This window comes from Macaca fascicularis, chromosome 8 (genome assembly GCF_037993035.2).
Source record: "Macaca fascicularis isolate 582-1 chromosome 8, T2T-MFA8v1.1".
In the NCBI taxonomy this organism is placed as follows: Eukaryota; Metazoa; Chordata; class Mammalia; order Primates; family Cercopithecidae; genus Macaca; species Macaca fascicularis.
This window is the reverse complement of record NC_088382.1, coordinates 112,759,628-112,779,205: the sequence shown is the minus strand read 5'-3', so window position 1 is coordinate 112,779,205 and position 19,578 is coordinate 112,759,628. Positions and strand designations below refer to the sequence as shown.

Sequence of the window (19,578 nt, the reverse complement as noted above, 5' to 3'; positions counted from 1 at the left end):
TTGTAAACACAGACCAGATCTAGCCAGGTGATGCTGTGGGTGTGGCTGCATCAGAATTCAGGATAATGGCTTAGAGAAGAAGGTCAAGAATCCCTGGGTTGGATTTCCAGGCCAAACGACATCAGCTTTGCCTAACTGCCCACTAAAATGCCCATGAAGACATAGAAAAAGACCAAAACTCAGAACATCACCACAAGTGAAGACTGGTAGACAACCTAATCCCAGAATCTAGGAGAAGTTGGCATCATTTGTAAAGCAGATTGTGTTAGATTAAGAAAAACCTACCCAGGCTTTTGGCTTTGCTTTATTACACAGAAGCCACATGGTGAGATGTAGGCAGACATTAGGTACCTATCCCATCTGATGCAAAGACATGGAGCTGGAAGCGCATGGAGTGGTACCAGCCACAGCTCTGGGCAGCCAACCTGTCTGACCTCATGGGCATTTGAGACTCAGAAAGCTGGTCCCTGCACACACACACACAGACACACCCAGCCATACACACACACACACACACACACACACACACACACACACACACAGAGCCATGTTTCTATATACATGATATGGTTTGACTGTGTCCCCACCCAAATCTCATCTTGAATTGTAGCTCCCACAATTCCCACATGTTGTGGAAGAGACCTGGTGGGAGGTAATTGAATCGTGGGGGTGGGTCTTTTCCATGCTGTTCTCAAGATAGTGAATAAGTCTCATGAGATCTGATGGTTTTATAAAGGGGAATTTCCCTGCACAAGCTCTCTTCTCTTGTCTGCCGCCATGTGAGATGTGCCTTTCACCTTCTACCATGATTGTGAGGCCTCCCTAGCCACATGGAACTGTGAGTCCATTAAACCTCTTTTTCCTTATAAATTACCCAGTCTCAGGTATGTCTTTATCAGCAACATGAAAACAGACTAATACAACCTATAAAAAGACTAACTCCCAGAAAACAGCTAGGAACAACATAGAACAGCATACTCAGCCTGAGCCTATTGTGGGGGCATGAGGGGGAGGTAAGAGGGAAACATGGAGGAATTACGTACAGTAGAGTCACATGTACATTTCCCTGGTATGTAATTTGCCTGAATTCAAGTATATTTGCTCAGTATTGAAAGAAAAAAAGAAAAATCCCTTTACTTCTTTATGACCTTGCCCCCTTTCTCTTCCTCCATTCAAACTAGACTTGGGCTCCCACTACCTCCATATGGTTTCCTAAATATAGAAATGAACAAAAAATATTTTTTCTTAGTTTTTGAGCTTCCAAGCAGTTTGAGGAATTTTTCCCATCCCCTCATCCAGAACTTTAAACATCACCTTCACGTAAGATGTAAATACAGCATCATCTTCATGGGACCTGACAGATGAAACCTCAATGCTGAGAGAGGCATTATTTTCCTCTGCAAGCTTTTTCTATACTTTCTAAATGTTTAATTAGGAGCATGCATTGCATTTGAAACTAGAAAAAAATATGTGATTCTGCCTAAAGGCTGTTCCGGTTTAATGGGCCTATCAGGTGACTGGGATGCAGGTGATACCTGGGGCACCTCCTGCAACCCTTTCTATGGAGATGGAGACTGGAGCAGCACGAGCACTCAGCACAGGAAGAGGAGAGTGTAAGCACTGCAGAGCTGCGGGACTCAGCCATATAAATGCTGGCAGGAGGCTCCCACATTAAATGGTTAATATTTTCAGAAAAACCCAAGGCAGATGGGGTGGGGGAGGGTACTACATTCATGCTTAGCAGCACAGCACAATGTACCCTGCCCTGGATTCAGAAACAAGAGACCTGAATTCTGATCCCAGCTCTCCCACTTCCAAGCTGGTGGCCTGGCTCAATCTCTTCATCTCATTGAATCCAAGCTCCTCCTCTGGCAAGTGACGAGAGCAATGGTTTATGAGGTTATTTCGGAGGGTGATACAAACTAATGTCAAAAAGAAAAATTCTCACATATAGTAAATGCAAATAGTAGATTCAAATAAATGCTATTTGAATCTAAACAGCCAGGAAACAAGTCGAATCTCAGAAAAAAGTGTGAGTAAGTAACAGTGGAAATCCATCGACTTATTATTTCCAAATGTTCACAGTGTTAGTGCTCATAAACACACTTGCATTGGTTTGCTAGTGCTGCCATAACAAAGTGCCACAAACTGCACGGCTTAAACAACGGAAACCTGCTGTTTCCCAGTTCTGGAGGCCAGAAGTCTCCAGGACCAAGGTATCAGCAGGCCAGTTACAAAAAAAAAAAAGAAAGAAAGGCAGAAAGAATGAATGAGACCTACTATTTGACAGCACAATAAGGTGACTATAATCAATAATAACTTAATTGTACATTTTAAAATAACAAAGTGTAACTGGATTGTTTGTAACTCAAAAGACAAATGCTTGAGGGGATGGACACCCCATTCTCCATGAGGTGCTTATTTCACACTGCATGCCTGTATCAGAACATCTCATGTGCTCCATACGTACATACACCTACTATGTACCCACAGAAATTACAAATGAAAAAACATATCAGCAGAGTTGGTTTCTTCTGGAGGCCCTGAGGGAGAATCTGTCCCCTGCCTCTCTCTGAGCTTCCAGTGGTTTTCAGCAGACTTTGGTGCTCCTTGGCTGGTGGCAGCATCACCAGTCTCTGCCTTCATCTCCACATGGAGTTCTCCCTGTGTGTCTGTCTCTGTCTCCAAATTTCCCCTTTTCATAAGGACACCAGTCATTCTGGATTAGGGCCCACCTTAATGAACTCATTTCAACTTGATTACCTCTTTAAAGATTCTCTTTCCAAATAAGGTCACATTCTGAGGTACTGGGGTAGAGGGGAGTTAGGGCTTCAACCTGTGAATTGGGGGAGACACAAATCAGCCCATAACAACATTCTAAAAGAACAACATTCTCAAGAGAGATGGCTGTGGTTGGGCATGAGACAGAATGGGAGTCAGGTGTGTGAGGAAGCAAGTGTTCGTTAGCCAAGCTAGCTGGAGCTATATCACAATTGGGCTCAGCGTAAACCCCTCAAGTCTGCTCTGCAGAGGAGAGTAAATGTGGCATATAGACTGGCCAGAGAAGCTCTGAAGGAGTCTTCACAGGGATAGGATTTTGCAGCAGAGGCCAAAAGTCTGCTGAGAGTGTCTCAAGGCTGTGGGCCTGACATGGGAGGGCTCCTGGGATGAATGGCCCAGCATCATTGTCTAAGAACAGATTCAGACACCCAACTTCACAAAGGCAGAATGGCCTTATCAGCAAGAAGATGTTGTGGATCACAGGTGCACAGATCCCAGGGTGAAGGTGGGACCTCCAGAGTCCAAACCTGAGGGATTGCTGAGTGCAGGATGAGCCAGGAAAAGACCCCTTGCTGACTCAAAGAAGAAGGCCCTTCCCACCAGGGTCTATAAATCGAAGGAAAAAAAAAATCAAATCAAATAGTAGGTCTTACTCATTCTTTCTACATATTCTGGAGGAAATTCTGGAATGCCCTTAGGATGCTACTACACCCTGCAGTGGAGTCACCTTAAATTCATCTTTGGTTAGAGTTGGAATTGTTTTATCTAACGTCCAACAAAGGCAAGGTTCAGTGGACTGATATCTAAGACAAAAGCATCTAAGATGAGACTCAGGAAAGAGGTTATAAGAATGACAGACTAAGCTTCATTTGCACAGCCAGATCATTCATTCATTTATTCATTTTCACAGTCATTCGACAAGTGTGTGGAAGATGCCAGGCATGCAAATGTCAGTCATGTGGTCCCCAACCTGGAAGAGCTCACAGACTAACTAGAAAGACAGAGGAATACCCAAGCCCTGGCAATGCAGTGTGACACGTACCATCACTAGACTCTCAAAGTGTCTGGAGAGCCAATGGCACAACATGATACTCTGCCCAGGAGACAAGGGCCATGGGAAGATGAAGCTTCCTAAATCTTTACAAACTGCCTAGGTTTGTCACCACCTGTCTCTTGCAGTGATTTTAAGAAACAACTTATAACAAAGAGACTTGTGTTTGGCAAAAGGGGTATAAGGAAGGTGGGGATGTTTTCTTACTATGCAGCCCATCAGACAGACAACAAAAAGTTAAGCAGAGGAACTGATAAGGAAAGAGAACACCATCTCTGGGGTCTATAAGAAGAAACTGACAAACAGAAGTTTTAGATTTACTCATTTATGAGAAATTACTCAGGGTCCTAATGTAACCAGAACAGCGTTAGGCACAGGGATAGGACTGTGCGTGAAATGACCCCTTATCTAACCCAACAGACCCCTTGCCTTACCAAACCTAAAAGTCATCCTCGAGGGGAGCAGACTAATTATTATTATTAGTCACTAATTATTCAAAGATAGAACTACAAGTGGTAACAGGTAAGTGGAGGCAGCTGGGGTGTGGGTGGAGGGGGGTTTATCCACCAGGAAGCCCAGGCTGTCCTCTCCACAGGTGCTCTCACTCTCGGGGATGCAGTCAGGCCAGCTGGGCTGCCCTCCTGTTCCTCTCGAGGGTGGGAGGGTTGGCTGGGACAGTCCCCTTCCTCTGCTGGGCTCCTGCAGGGCTCTGTATACACACTGACCCCTCCCCAGGCAGAACAAACTGCTTAGTTCCTGAATGCCTCTAATGCTTTTCTCCATGCCCTTCTAGTATGGACCATGGACCATGCTGACCTGAATGGTGTCCAGTTTTATGTCTGTCTTCCCTATAGTAGTAACTTCTTCAGGTCATCTTTGTGCAAATGTCTATTCAGTGAACAAAAGAGCTAAAAAAGACATGTCTTTTATCATATTCTATCAACACAGGGAAACAAAGACCTAGAATATTGTCTTCATAGCTCTATCAAAATGAATCAAGGTCAGCAAATTTAAACACTAAACTGAAACCAGTAAGATGAAATTTAACCGAAATAAATGCAAAAATTCCTTATTTGGGGTGCTGAAATCAATCATACCAATTCAGGATTCATAAGGAAAGAAATTCATTCATTCAACAAACGTTTATTGAGCGCCACCTATGTTTTAGTCACTGTACCAGGCGCTGGGTACATAGCAGAGAAAGTACAGACAATGTCCTTGATGTCATAAAACTTAAATTTGAGTATAAAGAAAGATCTAAGGGTTTTAACTAATCATAAGCTTAATATGAGTCATCAAGGTAATATGGCAAAAACAACAGCAGGAAAACAAACAAATCCTAACCTGAACAAACCAAGAGAGGTCTGTTCAATGACCATATCATAACACACCTCGTATTGCCCTATGCCGTTCAGCTGACATCAGTAGCTTGGAGTTAGCCATAGGTCCCTTGTATCAAGAGGGACTTTGACAAACCGAGTAGTGTATTTAGAGAATGTGGTCAGGCCTACATGAGGTGTGAGAAGAGATTGAAGGAACTGCATGTATTTGGCCTGGAAGATCAATGGTAAGAGATGTGACAGCCATCTTCAAATATTGAAAGAGCTGTCTGTGCCAGACTTGATCACACAGGTCTGGAGCTCACCGGGTAGAAATTACAAGGAAGCAGGAAGAGTCTCACAAGAGAACTGCTCCACAAAGGTATGGTAAGGCCCCCTTCCTTAGGGAAAAGATATTCCGTCCTTAGAGATGATGCAGAAGAAAATTGTGCTGTCTGAGATCAGAGTAGAATATCAAAAGATCAGACTTGACTTTGAGTTTCGTGAACTGTAAAATCAAGAATTTCATAGCATATCCCTTATTAATCAGGAAGGCAGTATTTAGGAGTAGAGGCTTTGGAATTGGATAGGGCTAGATTCCAGGCTGGTACTGGGAAAAGTTACTTGCAGACTTCAAGCCTCATTTCCTCACTCATAAAAGGAGGGTGGTTATAGTTCCTGCCTCATTCCTGCAGTGAGGATTCAATGGAGAAAATTCAAAGTGCCCAACAAAGCACCAGGCCCCTGGTAAGTCATTAATAAATGATGGGTAATCATAATATTAAATACTCTCCATTTTATTTGACTTTCAGTTTATTTAGGTAAATCATTTTGCTGTCTGTAATTCTGCGAACCTCTATTATACTAAGATAATTATTTAGCAATTTAAAAATGTAAAGTAGAAGTTCTTTAGAAAGTTTTGAAATGTTTTCTCTGCAGAAATTAGAAAAAAAAAAGAGTGCTTAAGGATGCAATTTATGGGGCTTGTGATTACACTGAGGTGAAGCTAGGAAGTTTTTAATGAATGGAATGACTGAGCTAGGTTGGGTCATGGCAACCTCAGAGACTTCCTTTCTCCTTGGAGACCCCCACCAGGCAACAGAATTAAAAATCAATCCAGCAGACTAATTTGATGAGGCTTAATTTATGTCAGACCAATCTGATTTTCTTCTGTAACAGAGGGAAAGACTTTGGTGACACAGGAAAGCAATGGCTATCACATACCATGGCTTCAGCTAGGTCTTAAATTCTAGCCTACTTAACAGTCAAATCTAAAAAATTAATTCAGTTCCGCTGAGTAGTGGAGATGATCTCCAAAAACAGGAACCACAGGCTCGGGATCACTTTTTGCGTAAGAAGAAGATGCAAGAAACCCTCTTCTTTGTGGAACTGGCAGAAAAACATGCCCCTCCCTATCTGCAGTGAAATTCAGAATTCACTCAACAAATATCTGCTGGACACCTGTCACGGGACACACCCTCAATCTGGATTGGGCTAAGAGAAACACAAGTGAGATTTAAAAGCAGATGTGATTAAATGGGACTTTTCTTGGACAGATGTGTTTGTGGAGTTGAGGTGGTGGGTTCAGGGAGGCTACAGAAAAAATGGAATCTTTGGGTTGGGTCAGGTGTTTGAAGGGAGTAGGGTAAAGTTGGGGAGAACTTTTTAAAGAGAAGTTGAGATCAGAAAGGCCCTTGGGAGAATTTAGGCTACACTGATTCAAGTAGGAAAACCTCAGTAGCAAGGACTGCAAAGAAGAGGCAGAAGGGAATCTAGGATGAGCTGACAGGATGGAAGACAGGTTTACACAGAGCATCCATTCATTCCGAAAACTTTTACAAAGTCCCAGATGTGCTCAGTACAGAAGATGCAAAGATGAATTAGCTTCACCCCTAACCCTCAAAAGTCCTGAAGTAGCCAGGAGAAAAGGTGGCTTCAGTTGGACACCAAAGGAGGATCACTAAGATCCCAGAAAGGATTCTTGGGAACTGAGGGTAAAGTCTGTGAGTGGTTGAAGGAGTGTTCAACCAGGGATGATTCCCCTGAGAGTCTCATTTGCCTCACTTGGCTGACTTCCAGAGACCTTCTCCAGCTCTAGAACTCTAATAGTGAAGCCATTTTTGTTGATTTTACAATCTGGACTCTCCTGAGTCTAGCTCCTTCATTCATTCCTACCCACCTCTCCCATCAGAAAACAAATGCTGTAAACAGGAAAAAGTAGCGTTCTGGCCTCCTATCACAACACAGCCACTGGGGGCTACTAGGTGTCCCCCAGCAGCTTGGCGGTAAATTCATGAGTAAAGCGCTGGCAGGGGGTGGGTGAGGCGGGAGTGAGGAGGCAAAGAGGATGAAAGGAATACAGAGTCCTGGCCCATCTCCCAGAGTGGCTGAAACCCAGGAGATCTGTGGCTTTCACAGATGACCCATTCTGACTAAAAAGACCAGCTCCCAGTCTGAAAAACCCGCAGGAGTCAAGCCATTCCCAAAGGCCCTAGGGAATGTCAGTACACCCCCAAGGAAGGCCTTGATTTAATCTTAGTCTTCAGAAATATCCTTCTCCCCTGAGGCTAACAGAAATTCCTAGGGAATTAAAATGACCCTGCCCATACAAGCATCTTGCCAATTTCAGGGTGCTGTCCTGGGGCTGAAGTGGAGCTCCTCCTCTGGAGGATGCAGGCCTTCAGGACCACCTGTCTGGCAGGGCTGGCCCATGTTTGGCAGGGTACCATGAATGAGTGTGTCTGTCCCAGGCCCCACCTGTTGCAGGGACCAGATCTCATGATGGATGGGATGTGAATTAGTATAGCAGAGTAATAAATCAAGGAGTGTCAGGAAAGTTGTGAGGAACATGTATGTACATGAGCCATCCCATAATAACTTTCATACCCATACACATGCATATACGCACAGAGACACACACATACCCCATATACTCCCAGTCACCATGGTAACCATTTCTTAAAGCGGTACTTAACGGGGTTTTGATTGTTTATTATATTTTTTTCATGCTAGATCTTTTCACCCTTATTTCTTTGGAGTACATCTCTGGCCTTTGACTCTCTGCTGAGAAGTACCACACCTCCTTGGGAAACTCTGTCACATCTAACATTTACCAGGTCCATCTAGAAGGCTCATATCTATGCTCATGCTGACACTGAATTCAGACAACACACCATTTGGTAACTTGCTAAAAGCATAGGCAATACAAAATAACCATTATGATTGCCACTGTGAGTCAGAAAACCTAGAGACAAATATAGTGTGTATTGTATTGTATAGCTTTCACAGACAGAATAAAAGCAAGTCACAAAGTTAATGTGGAAAAGGAGCCAGCTTTGGTCCTTAAAAATGGAGAAACCTATTCTCGATTAAAGTGACAGCTCTTATTTAGTAGGCATGGATTTAAGATTCTTAACCTTTTAAAAGTAATTTGCATTTCCTTCCTCCTCCTATGATATACATTATGCTTCAAATTAACCCTATTTTCCATTTTAGATTTCATTATTCAAAAATGCCAAAAACATCACTGGGCGAAGAAACACTTAAAACATGTTTATCCAGATATTGATCTAGCTTTGGACAACATCCATGTAATAAGTAGTGAGATTTTTTCCTTTTAATGTCACCAATACGTGTATGGTTAAAGGTCAGTCTGTGGCAACAGTTTGCATCTCTGCACTGTAATTACTTGTTCTGCTAAAAAAGAAAAAAAGGGGTGGGGGGAAGAAAAAGAAAAAGAAAAAAAATCTTGACTCATGACCTGACCAGACAGTTCTTTGCATCTCCTTTTATCAGATTTCTGCTGGATGAGGAAAGACCTAGGCAAGAGTATTTAATTTAGAGTCAAAATCCACGTGTATGCCCTGCCTCCTACAAAGCATTGGGACACCATGGGGTAGGGAGAGAAGTCCTTTGCTATGGAACAACTGCTCCAAAGTAACCCAAAGTGCAGAACTAGCGATGGGGCCGGCATGCATTTATTTTGACCTAAACTAGGATTCTGGTCTTTGAAGACCGCGACTGGGTTCATTTCCTAGAGGGAGAAAAGGGGAAGCGACAAGGAAGACTCCACCCAGGCGAACCCAGTCAGGCGCCTTGTGTATAAATCCAGGGAGACGGGCGCCAGGTGGCCAATGGATGAGAAGTCACCAGGCTGGGTACGCAGGTGGCCGGGGGTGGCAGATGGGCCAAAACGGGGCGGAGGCGGCCCCGGGGGGATCAGGGTGGGTGGCTGAGGGATAGGTGTGCGGGGGAGGTGGGCTGTCCTCCCACCCACCGGTCCCCCGACCAGCGAGCAAGCCTTGAACAAGGCCAAGCAGCGTTGGGCTTCCCAAAGCTGGGGGTCGGCGCAGCCTTCGGTAAGGGGCTCTGGTCGACCCCGCTCCCTGGGCTTGCGTCTGTCCACCGCTCAGCGGGCAGGTCCTGCCTCTGCTTCCTCCCAGTCACCCCCACCGAGCCATCAATTCCTCGGGGAACCGGCTCCTCTCTCAGTGCCCGGGCCAAGGCGCCCTGGGAAGCGGGCGGGCGAGGGTCTGCAGGCACCGGGCCACTTACCCGCGTGCAGGCCGCCCGCTTCGGGGCCGCTGTCCGGGGCGGCGGCGCTGGGCGGCGAGTCCGAGTCGGTGTAGGTGAGCCAGGTGGATTCTGTCTCCCGGGTCCAGCTCTCGTAGTAGCGGGGCTCGATGGCATCCGCCCGGCTCCCGCCGCAGCCCATCCTCCTGCGCCGCGGGCGCGCCCGGCGGCTGCTCGGCTGTAGGCTCTGGCGGCGGCTCAGCCCCGGCGGCGCAGCCCCGGCCCGCGAGGAGGCGGCAGCGGCGACATTGCGTCCCCGCTCCCGCCCGCGCTGCAGCCGCGCGGAGCTCCCGCGGTGTCCGCCGCCCCTCCGCCGGGCCCTCTCCCCGCCCGTCCCTCCTCTCCGTCTCCAAGGTCCTCCCTCCCCTCCGGTCCCCACCGCCCAGTCCTCCCTCCCCACGCCCTGGCCACCCCAGGACCCCCGCTCGCCCGCCCCCTCCCTCAGGGCTCCAAGCCGGCTCGGGAGCAGGAGCGGCGGCCCCGCAGCCGGAGGAGGGCTGGGGCTCCGGAGGGGCTCGGACCTGTCGGGCCGCGATTACCGTTCCCAGTCTCTGGCCCATCCATCCATCCATCCATCCCCTCACCCACTCATTCATTCATCCATCCTTCCTTCCTTCTTTCGATCCATCCTGGAAAGAACTGAAACGCTTATCATGGGACCCCAAGCTTTCTGGCCACCTGTTACAAAAGCAATGGAACTGGAGGCAACCCCGCAAACCCGGCCAGAGTATTGCCGCTAAGACTTAAGGAACAGTCAGAGCCTATGCCTGTCTTATCTGATTTGGGGAGGCAGGAGTAGGGCTATGATTTTTAAGAGAGTTGGGCTAGGCAGTGTCACTAACACCCCTTCCAGCTGTGGGACTTCATTATCCCCTGAACTTTAAACTCCAGAAAGCAATAGATCACCTGGAACCACCCAGTATCCTGAACCCCCTCTCTGAGTGGAGCGTGGAGGCATGGCTCCTCCCTCCAAGCCCAGGGTGGCCTTGACATTCCTGGGGTCCAGTTGTCAGCCTTTCTTTTCCCGGTGTACCCTCAGATCCATGCGGGTTCAGACCTAGAGCTCAGACTTGGGTAGGCCAATGAATTTACCTGTTCCAAGAATCCAGAACAGGTGGTGAAAGATGAAAATCTTCTTAGCCTTCAAGAAGCGGGTAGGAAAGGGAAGGGTTTGGAAGAATAACTCTTCAATGACCAAGCTCTGCTAGAATATGGTATTAAATAAGTATCATATTCATTCATTCATTCAATGAATGTATATTTACTAAATTCCTATTGTGGCAAAAGACTGTTCTAGTAGACATAATACATATATAATATGTTGTGTATATTATCCACTATATGTAGACTACAGGGTGTGATGTTTAATACAACATGTCAAGCATAGAGAATATAGATATAGTACTCATTATATACTATACAATTTATGGAATGTACTAGAGTACATTGTCTATAACAGTACGTAACATCCAGTAGGTAGGGCAAGTTCAGAGCATTGCCTGGCACATAGTAGGACCTCAGTAAATGTCCAGTGAATGAATAATAAAGTATCTTTTTATAGTAATTTGATTCACTTAAATTATTGCAATTTGGGCTAAAGGTGATCCAGTTGAGGGTGGAGCCATCAGACATCCCTCTGGCAGGTACTAACCAGAATTCATAATGCAGAAGGGAGCCAAGATTCATGGAACTGACCCCAGTCTCTCCTCCTCATGCTGAGTCCAGCACCCGTTCCCACCCCAGGGCTCAGGCTGGCCTCCTCTGCAGGCTTTGCTTCTCCTTTTGAGATGGCCCTGGCAGGCCTCTTCAACCTTGTTTTAGGTATAAGGTGGAGGGAGTGCAGTTATCCAGGAAGTGGTGGCTTCCCTAGCCCTTTGGAATTCAGATGCCCTGTGCCCCTTTTGCTTCCCCCCTGAATATTTTGATTTCAGAAGAACCAGCTTTCGAGGAGAGAGAATATATAACATCTCTAGCAGAGCCTGTGCTTTCCTCAGTTCTATGGCACAGTGCTCCTTTCATAACCAGCTACTTCGTGATGTTACCACTCAAAGAACAGACAGGCCAGAAACAGTGTCTAAGTTAGACTGTCCTGGGAGAGTTCTAGAAAATGAAAGAAACTGAAAGAGCTGCAGCTTGGTGAGCACAGGAAACAGAGTAAATGTGATATGCAGTGGAGGGGTATGCTGGGGCCAAATGGAAACCATATGCCCATATGTCTACATTGTAAAAGCTATAAACCAAGTGAGCAAGTTTAATTGAAACATGTGCTGTCCTCCTACCTTGACAAGTTATCTTCATAACAACCTAAAAGACCAGGTTCTAATGTAGAGTTCTCTCAATCTCTGGAGTTCTGCACTGAACATGGCAGTGGGATTGTGGGTGGAATTGACCCACCCACTCCTCTTTCTATTCTCAGTTCAGTCCTGCTACACACAGGTCCTTGTGGGCCCATGGGTTTAAGGTCTGTCCATACTCCCCTCCCACAAATAGCTGCCCTTGGCCATCCCCCTGGCTGAGGAGCATGTGCCTAGCGGACGTGGTCTGCCCTCATGGGGTTTGCTTCCAGTACAAGCCCTTGAAGTAGGCTCAGGGGGTTTGGAGAAGACCGTTGCAAGGACTCAACTACCCAACAGGGAGGTTAGAAGGGACTGAGACTCAGGCTCCAGGTAGGTGCGTTCTGTGCCCCCTGGATTCCTTGGCCATAGAGAGGACCAGGGCTGGAGAACCAGAGTGGGACCTCTGGAGCAGGTGCTAAGAGCAGGGACCCCTCTTGCCAGGCCCTGTCTACTTATTTGAATGGAATTATGAACATTTTCAGAATATAGAGATGGTTATCAAGTACTGCCTGGCTAAGGTTGAGTGTGGTCACTCATTTCACACACATACCTGATCATCTATTGTGTATAGTGTAAGCTTCTTAAAGACAAAGACATGGTGACATGCTTGGAATCTTCAAAAGGGATTAATTTAATGCCTTCATAGAGTCAATGCTCACCAAATATTTGCTTAATGAATGAATGGCAAGAGGCAAGGTGGGAATACAGTTAAAAGTGCAAGTTCAAGAGTCTGACTTTCTGAGTTTAAAGTTTGGCTCTGCTGCTTAAATGGATGGTCTTGGGCAAGATACTTAACCTCTTTATGCCTCAGTTGCAGCATCTGTAAATGGGAATAATGAATTGTGTCAGTATGTGTAAAGGGCCTCAAAGAGTGCCTGGCGCATAGAAACACTCCATGAATGTTGCTATCACAGCACTTTTGGGGCAACAAGCAACAATGTCATCTCTCTCCCTTAGGAGGGAAATCCCTGAAATTATTATGTCTTTCCACATGAGATAATGTTTGTGAATTTGCTTAGCACACTGCAGAAGTTTGGTAAATAGGTAGGTTTTTTCTTTTCTTTCCTTTCTTTTTCCTTCCCTTATGATGTTACTGCTAACAAGCTTCCTACAAATAAATTTTTTTACCACCATTTTTACCACAGAGCAGTGATATTTTTTCATGGAATCTCTTTCTTGCCATTACATAACACCATTGATTCAGAGAAATTCAGGGGCCAGAAAAAGTTAAAGAGCAGCCAATCCGGTCCTTCTATTTTACCAACTAGGAAATCATAGCTCAGAAACTTGCAGAATTGCCCAAGGTCACACAGGAAATGTCATCTCTGGCAGAGCTAAAGTTTCAGCCAGAGCTCGGGGCCTCTGGCTGCTGGTTCTGTGCTCTTTTCATTACAGCTCTTTAGCTGGGATTGAATTTTCTCCTAAACCTTTAGGAATAAATGTTATAAATTAAATGTAAATATGTAAAATGTAATAAATTATCTTAAACCCTCTGTTCAGAATCTGTAGCTTGACTGGCATGAATTGGTTATCTTTTTCCATCAAGTTTGAAAGCAACAAAAAAAGAATTCTAAGGAGAAAGGCTGCAGCAGGGCATTGGAAAGCCTGAGCCAAAGCTATCCAGAGCAATGAAATAAATTACACCTGTAAAAACTACTGCAGAGTGGTATTTGTTAGGTGATGGGATTCTTAAAATAAATTCTCTTTGGCTTTAAGAACCCCTGTGACTGGTACCACCTCTGACTCATTTCTATGGAAACTGGAGCAGAGGCCTGTAGTGCTTCTCCCTCCAAGGTCTCATTTCTGTGGCTCGGCACCACTGGGCTCTACCCGACTATTGTGAGCTGTAGAAAAGAGACCTTCAGTAAGGCGGACAATCAGGATGGAACAGAAGGGTCAGCAGGAACCTCACCCTGCCTTTAGAATCAGTCATCTGAAAAGGAGTAAAGATAGATTCACTGCCTTACAAGGTTTCATCTTTTTCCAAGTGAAAAAGTAGCATAAATGAGGAACAACAGGAGCAATAATTCTGGCCTACAGGGCACAGACCCTAGGTAAATCTCTTTGGTCTTGAATGCCAAATCTCAGCAAGTTTCCCCACTGCTCCAGATTCAGTGAACATACCAGAACCAGAGCTCTGTGCCCTCCCTCTGAATGATTTTAAAGCAGTTTCCACAGAGCATCCCTCCAGGTCCTCAATCTTGCTAGTTGACACATCCTCATTGATCCACAAATTGTCATTTAGATATAAAGGAAGAAGACTCAAAGTTAGCACCCAAAAGCACAAGATCCGATTTGGATCCCCACATCTGGAGGAAAAAAATCAGAAAATATCATTTGACATGAGCTCATTCTTGCATCTCTTGCCTTGAAGAATGACTGCTTTCCCCAGGGAAAGAATGGTACACCTGGAATCCAGGTGATGTGGGCAGATCGGGTAAACATCATCAGAGTGTAAGTAAGAAATGAAAGCAAATACTACAACAGCAAGAAGATAAGTGAGTTTTTTAATTTTGGTTTAAGAAGTTAGAAAAGGTGAAAAAGGGAACGTCGCAGAAAAACAACAAAAGAAAGTAATTGAATATGTTACAACAAAACATTTATATAAAAATGAAGTTTATATGTGGAATTAAACACTGTAGAATTAATTCTCAGCTAACCCTTAAAATAAATCGTTCTCATGAGAAGAGAGGCTGGCTCCTTTAGGTTAATTCTAGAGAGATTCAGCAAGTTCTTTCACTGATTGCCAAACTTAAGAGTCTATCTCAGTCCCTGGATTAATGTCCTGTGGTACTTTATCATACCCCAAATTAAAACACAGGACAAAGCAAATTTTTTTCTAGTGTTTCTCAGTTTCTGGTTTTACTACACTTCCTTATGGTATAGCACTAGCTCATTGATCAGATGTAATGAATAACTGACTTGTTCTCTCACATGGGAATATGACCAACATTCTACTGGAAATGGCCTGGAGAGGAAAACCCGGTGATGATGAGGTCATGGACCTGATTTTTAAATGACAGAATAACTTCAAGTTGTAGATTTTAATACAAGAAAAGGGGAATGAATAAGAAGTAAGAATAGATCCCAAAAGGCATCTATTATTCCCACAGGACTAATTCTAAAGAGAACTATGAAAACCCTGAGAAGGTTTCGATAAAAACATCCACATAGCATTACACCTTCTTAAAGGCCTTTGGAATCATGGTTATCTACCTCTAATGTTGCTCAGGCCACTTAGTAATACTGTCCTGTGCACTTTCTTTTCACCGGAACAAAGAAAGCTTGAGTAATTTGCCAAAGGTTACTATAAATGTCAGAAAGAGAAAGATTGGGGTATAGATCTCTTAGTCCAGAAACATGGAATTTTATTTCCCTTAAGAAAAAAAGGAAAAGCAGATTGTAACTTCTTTCTGAACTTGGAGAGAGAGCATTTTCTATAGATTCAAACAGTGCATTTTTATAGTGTTTACTAAGACCTGTGGTTCCAATTCCATGTACCAGTTCTGATTGTACCTTCACCTTTAACTCAAGAAGATTTTGACAACGTGAGTCTTAGTCCATTCCTGCTACTATAACAGCATACCTTAGACTGGGTAATTTATAAGCAACAGAAATTCATTTCTCACAGTCCTGGAGGCTGGGAAGTCCAAGATCAAGGTGCCAGCAGACTTGGTGTCTGATGAGGGCTGCTCTTTGTTTCCAAGATGGCACCTTCTTTCTGCATCTGCAAATGGTGGGAAATCAAAAGGGATTAACACTGTGTCCTCACAAGGCAGAAGAGATGGAAGGGCTAGGTAGCTCCCTTCAATCTTTTTTATAAGAACTCTAATCCCACTCACGAGGGCTCCACCTTCACTTTCCAAAAGGCCTCGGCTCTTGATACTATCACATTCAGGATTAAGTTTTAAATTTGAATTTTGAGAAAACACACATTCAGACCACAGCAGTATATGAATCTGAAGAGCAGTGTGAGAATCAGAAGTCACCTGTAAAAATACAATCCGATGAAAAGAGAGGAACTGAAATAGATAGAGTAGATTTTGTCTGATGCTTTTGGCAGAAAATTGCTGGTGCTGGTATACAATGCCAGGAGCCTAGGAGTGCATGACTTGGGTTTCTAAGGCAGAGCTGGAGGAATGGAACAGAATGTTCTCTTTAACCGCTGACCATGGCATAGAGCATAGAGAAGAACTGTTTCTTGGGCTCTTGAAGGTTCTCAGAGATTTTCATATGGCACAAAGCAGTCCAGAAGACTGAGTTTCTTTCTCTGAGAGAAAAGAAAACATATTCAGAACATTTTGTTTGCTCTTTGCTTAATTCTACCACAGTTAACCTGGATCTTCAATCATTAAAGAGACGTGATACATCTTATTCCCTTCCCTTTGCAAAGAGTTGCTTGTCTACCCAGGAAGAGCAGAAAAAAAAAAAAAGTCCTTTTCATATTATTCTACTGCTTCTTAGGATGGGGCAGGTCGTTCGTTGTACTTGCATGTAAAGTTAGTTCACACTGCAGCAAGGCTCAGGGGAGCAGATGGTGACTTTCACTCATCATTTCCCAAGATGAGGGAAAGGGACTACAATACTTGACTCTCTCAATGCCATCTTGGTTGTTGCTATTATGACTGATGCTTCCGTCAGAGGAGATACAGATATAGAAGAGAGAAGCTGAGACACCAGGAAATCAGGCTGCCTCTCCATCCTGCTCCCGTTACATTAATGTGGAAATGAGATTCAGTTTGCTTTTTGCTGGACTTCAGTCAACAGAAGAGTAATTGCCTTATCCTAAATGAAAAACATGACTTCCTGATTATAGTAAATACAGAGAAGGGGGTAACATGAGAAGGACAATCCGGTCTTTCACTGTAATTACCCAGCAAAACAATGCCTCCTGAGAGAGCTGGGAGCCCAGGGGCTGGTGGAAAAGAAGCTGAGGCAGCCCGCAGGGCATTTTGAAGGTGAAAGTTGTCCCTACGCAGAAGCTCCTGGTACACTGCCCATTAGGGTGGGCTGATCTTCTGCCTGAATTTGGGGTAATTAAATCAAGGATTAGAATGATATTTTCATTTGTTTTCATAAATGAACCCGTGTTCAATTAAGCATAATACCTACTTCACAGTATTGTGAGGAAGCAGAGACACTGTGTGAACATGTTTCACAGAAGTCCTAACACATAGCAACTGCTCAACAGATGGCAGCTATTATTTTAATCTTTAAAAATGTTTTATTCTTGTGATTGTTTTTCCTTGACTAACTGGGACATTTGGGTCTTCTTTCTGTCCTGCCTTTGACCTTGCAGGGGTGAACTTACGTGCTCACTGACAATGTCCTTAAAGTCCTGGCATCCTCAGAGCAAGACAAAAAGAATGGGGGCGAGCAAAGGTAACCCCTAGTGGGGCTCTGGAAGTGTGGAGGCCCCTCTCCTTTCCTCCTTCCTTCTGCCCCTTTCTTCCTTCCACCTCTGGCCAACGAGGCAGAACTCACAGGCAACACCTGGTTTCTGCACAGATGCAGCTGCACTTTGAACCTAGAGGAAAGTATGGACACTGACTGAGGGGCTTGCGGGGGTGGGCGTCCCTCCCTAGAAGGGCACCCTTTCTGATCCAGTGGGTCAGATGGGCCTTGGTGCACATAGGCAGGCTTCCCAGGCTGGGGACATTGAGAGGGAGGCAGCAGTCCTCTCTCCTCCACTCCAGTGACTAAGAAAAGCTAACGTTTATGTAGCACTTACATGTCCCAGTCTCCGTATAATAAGCACTTTGAACATAGATGATCTCACTTAACCCTCACAACCACACTAGGGGGTAGGTACTACTAAGAGCTCCATTTCCGTAATGAGAACTCTGAGACTTAAGGAGGTTAAATGACTTGTCCAACGTCATCCATAAACACTGAAGCCAGGATTTAAATCCAGGTCTACATGGCAGCAAAGTCCACACTCTTGATCACAATGCCAGTCTCGTATTTTAAAGCTGTTCTCATGGGGCTGGCTATCCAGAAACATCCAAGGCTGCTGCAGCTGCTTATGTCACAGTCCAGGTGGAGAGCCTCTGAGGTCCTCTTGAAGGACGATCCCATTGCAGGAAAGCCACATGTGCTGTCCTACAGTTCACAGGAGGAAAATCAGAAATGATTAAAGGCCTTGAGAAAAATTTTCCAATCCAAGAAGCATCTATGCTGTGAGTAATCCTATTCAGAATCGAGAAAAATAGAACAGTTACTGAAAATAGGGTAAAAAAATACTCCCTCCACAGTTGAGAACTCCCTCATAAACAGTCATATGACCAAATCCAGGAATAGGCCATGAATATAAGAATGATGATTTGAATTTGTTTATTACCTATGTTGCACAGGGTTTCAGCCTGACAGCTCTGAGGACAAATAAGTTAGTAAAAATGATGTGTGGGCTGGTAGAATGTTTGAATTATCTGCATTGTTGATTTTGTCTCCTGATACATTCTTTCATAAGGTTGAATTAACTGATGTGCATTTCAAGTTCTCAGCTACCACAAGCAACTTAATGAATCTCAGAGAACTGCTGCTGTCACAGAGGCCAGAAAGCAAGTAGCTTCACTCTTATCAAAGCATCTCAAAAAAGAACAGAATTTTAGGATTTTAAATATATATATATATATGCACCCTGCTGAAAAAGCCCTACATTAGAAAGAACAATATACCTCAGGAATGCATGCAGATATTCTGGGGGGGGGGGGGGGCGGGAATAGTGGTGATTACAGAATTAAAGAAAAGTAGGTGATAGTCGTGGGGAACAGGTTAAAGCTAAATTATTCAAATATTTCTAAACATATCTGGACAAAGGCTTGGGTGGCCTCTATTTGCTTGACAGACTGAGAATCCTTCTGGGAGGAAGGTTTTGGGACAGCAAGCTTGCTCACAAAGCAAAGCCTTAGCCATCAAACATCAAAGAGGGAAGCTTCTTAGTGCAGCCTGGTGCAGGACGTTCATATGTGCTTTCTGCCCTGCGCATTCATCAGCTCCCCAAATTCCCTTCCTCCATGAACCTGTGGCCAAATCCTATAGAAAGGAGGAGGCTGTAAGTGAAACTTGGAAAATAATTTCACTCAAAGCTCTTTGATGTTCAGGGATAGATTCCACTCATTTGGCACTCTTCTGACCAGATGCAACATGTACAAAAGTGGGAGAGAAATGTGCTTTGGCACCGCTAGAGCTCCATGTCCTAGTAGGACACTAGTACCCAGAAGTGGTAGCACCCAAGGAATTAACAAGGGGCCCCAGTGAGAAAAGCAAGTCTGGTGCAGAAACCATGGTAACAAGTTTGGATTTTGTTTTAGGGACAATGAAAAGTACTTTTATTAACAGAGATAATAATTTGATATTCTGTTTTTGAAAGATCACTTGTGGCCGGGAGTGGTGACTCATGCCTGTAAACCCAGCACTTTGGGAGACTGAGGTGGGTGGATCACTTGAGGTCAGGAGTTCAAGATCAGTCTGGCTAACATGGTGAAACCCTGTCTCTACTAAAAATATTAAAAAAAAA

The 19,578-nt window shown here is 44.6% G+C and overlaps 1 protein-coding gene across 3 annotated transcripts in view; it reads right to left on the bottom strand.

Moving 5' to 3' along the window:
- Nucleotides 1–10,048, bottom strand: part of BAALC (BAALC binder of MAP3K1 and KLF4) — an 82,355-nt gene extending 72,307 nt beyond the window's left edge. For all 3 annotated transcript variants that reach the window (XR_012416582.1, XM_005563849.4, XM_005563850.4), the window contains exon 1: nt 9,706–10,048. Coding sequence is in view for 2 of the 3 variants with exons in the window: in XM_005563849.4 (XP_005563906.1) it covers nt 9,706–9,865 (160 nt within the window). In the remaining variant the exon portion in view is untranslated. The remainder of the gene's footprint in view (nt 1–9,705) is intronic.
- Nucleotides 10,049–19,578: the final 9,530 nt, after the last annotated feature.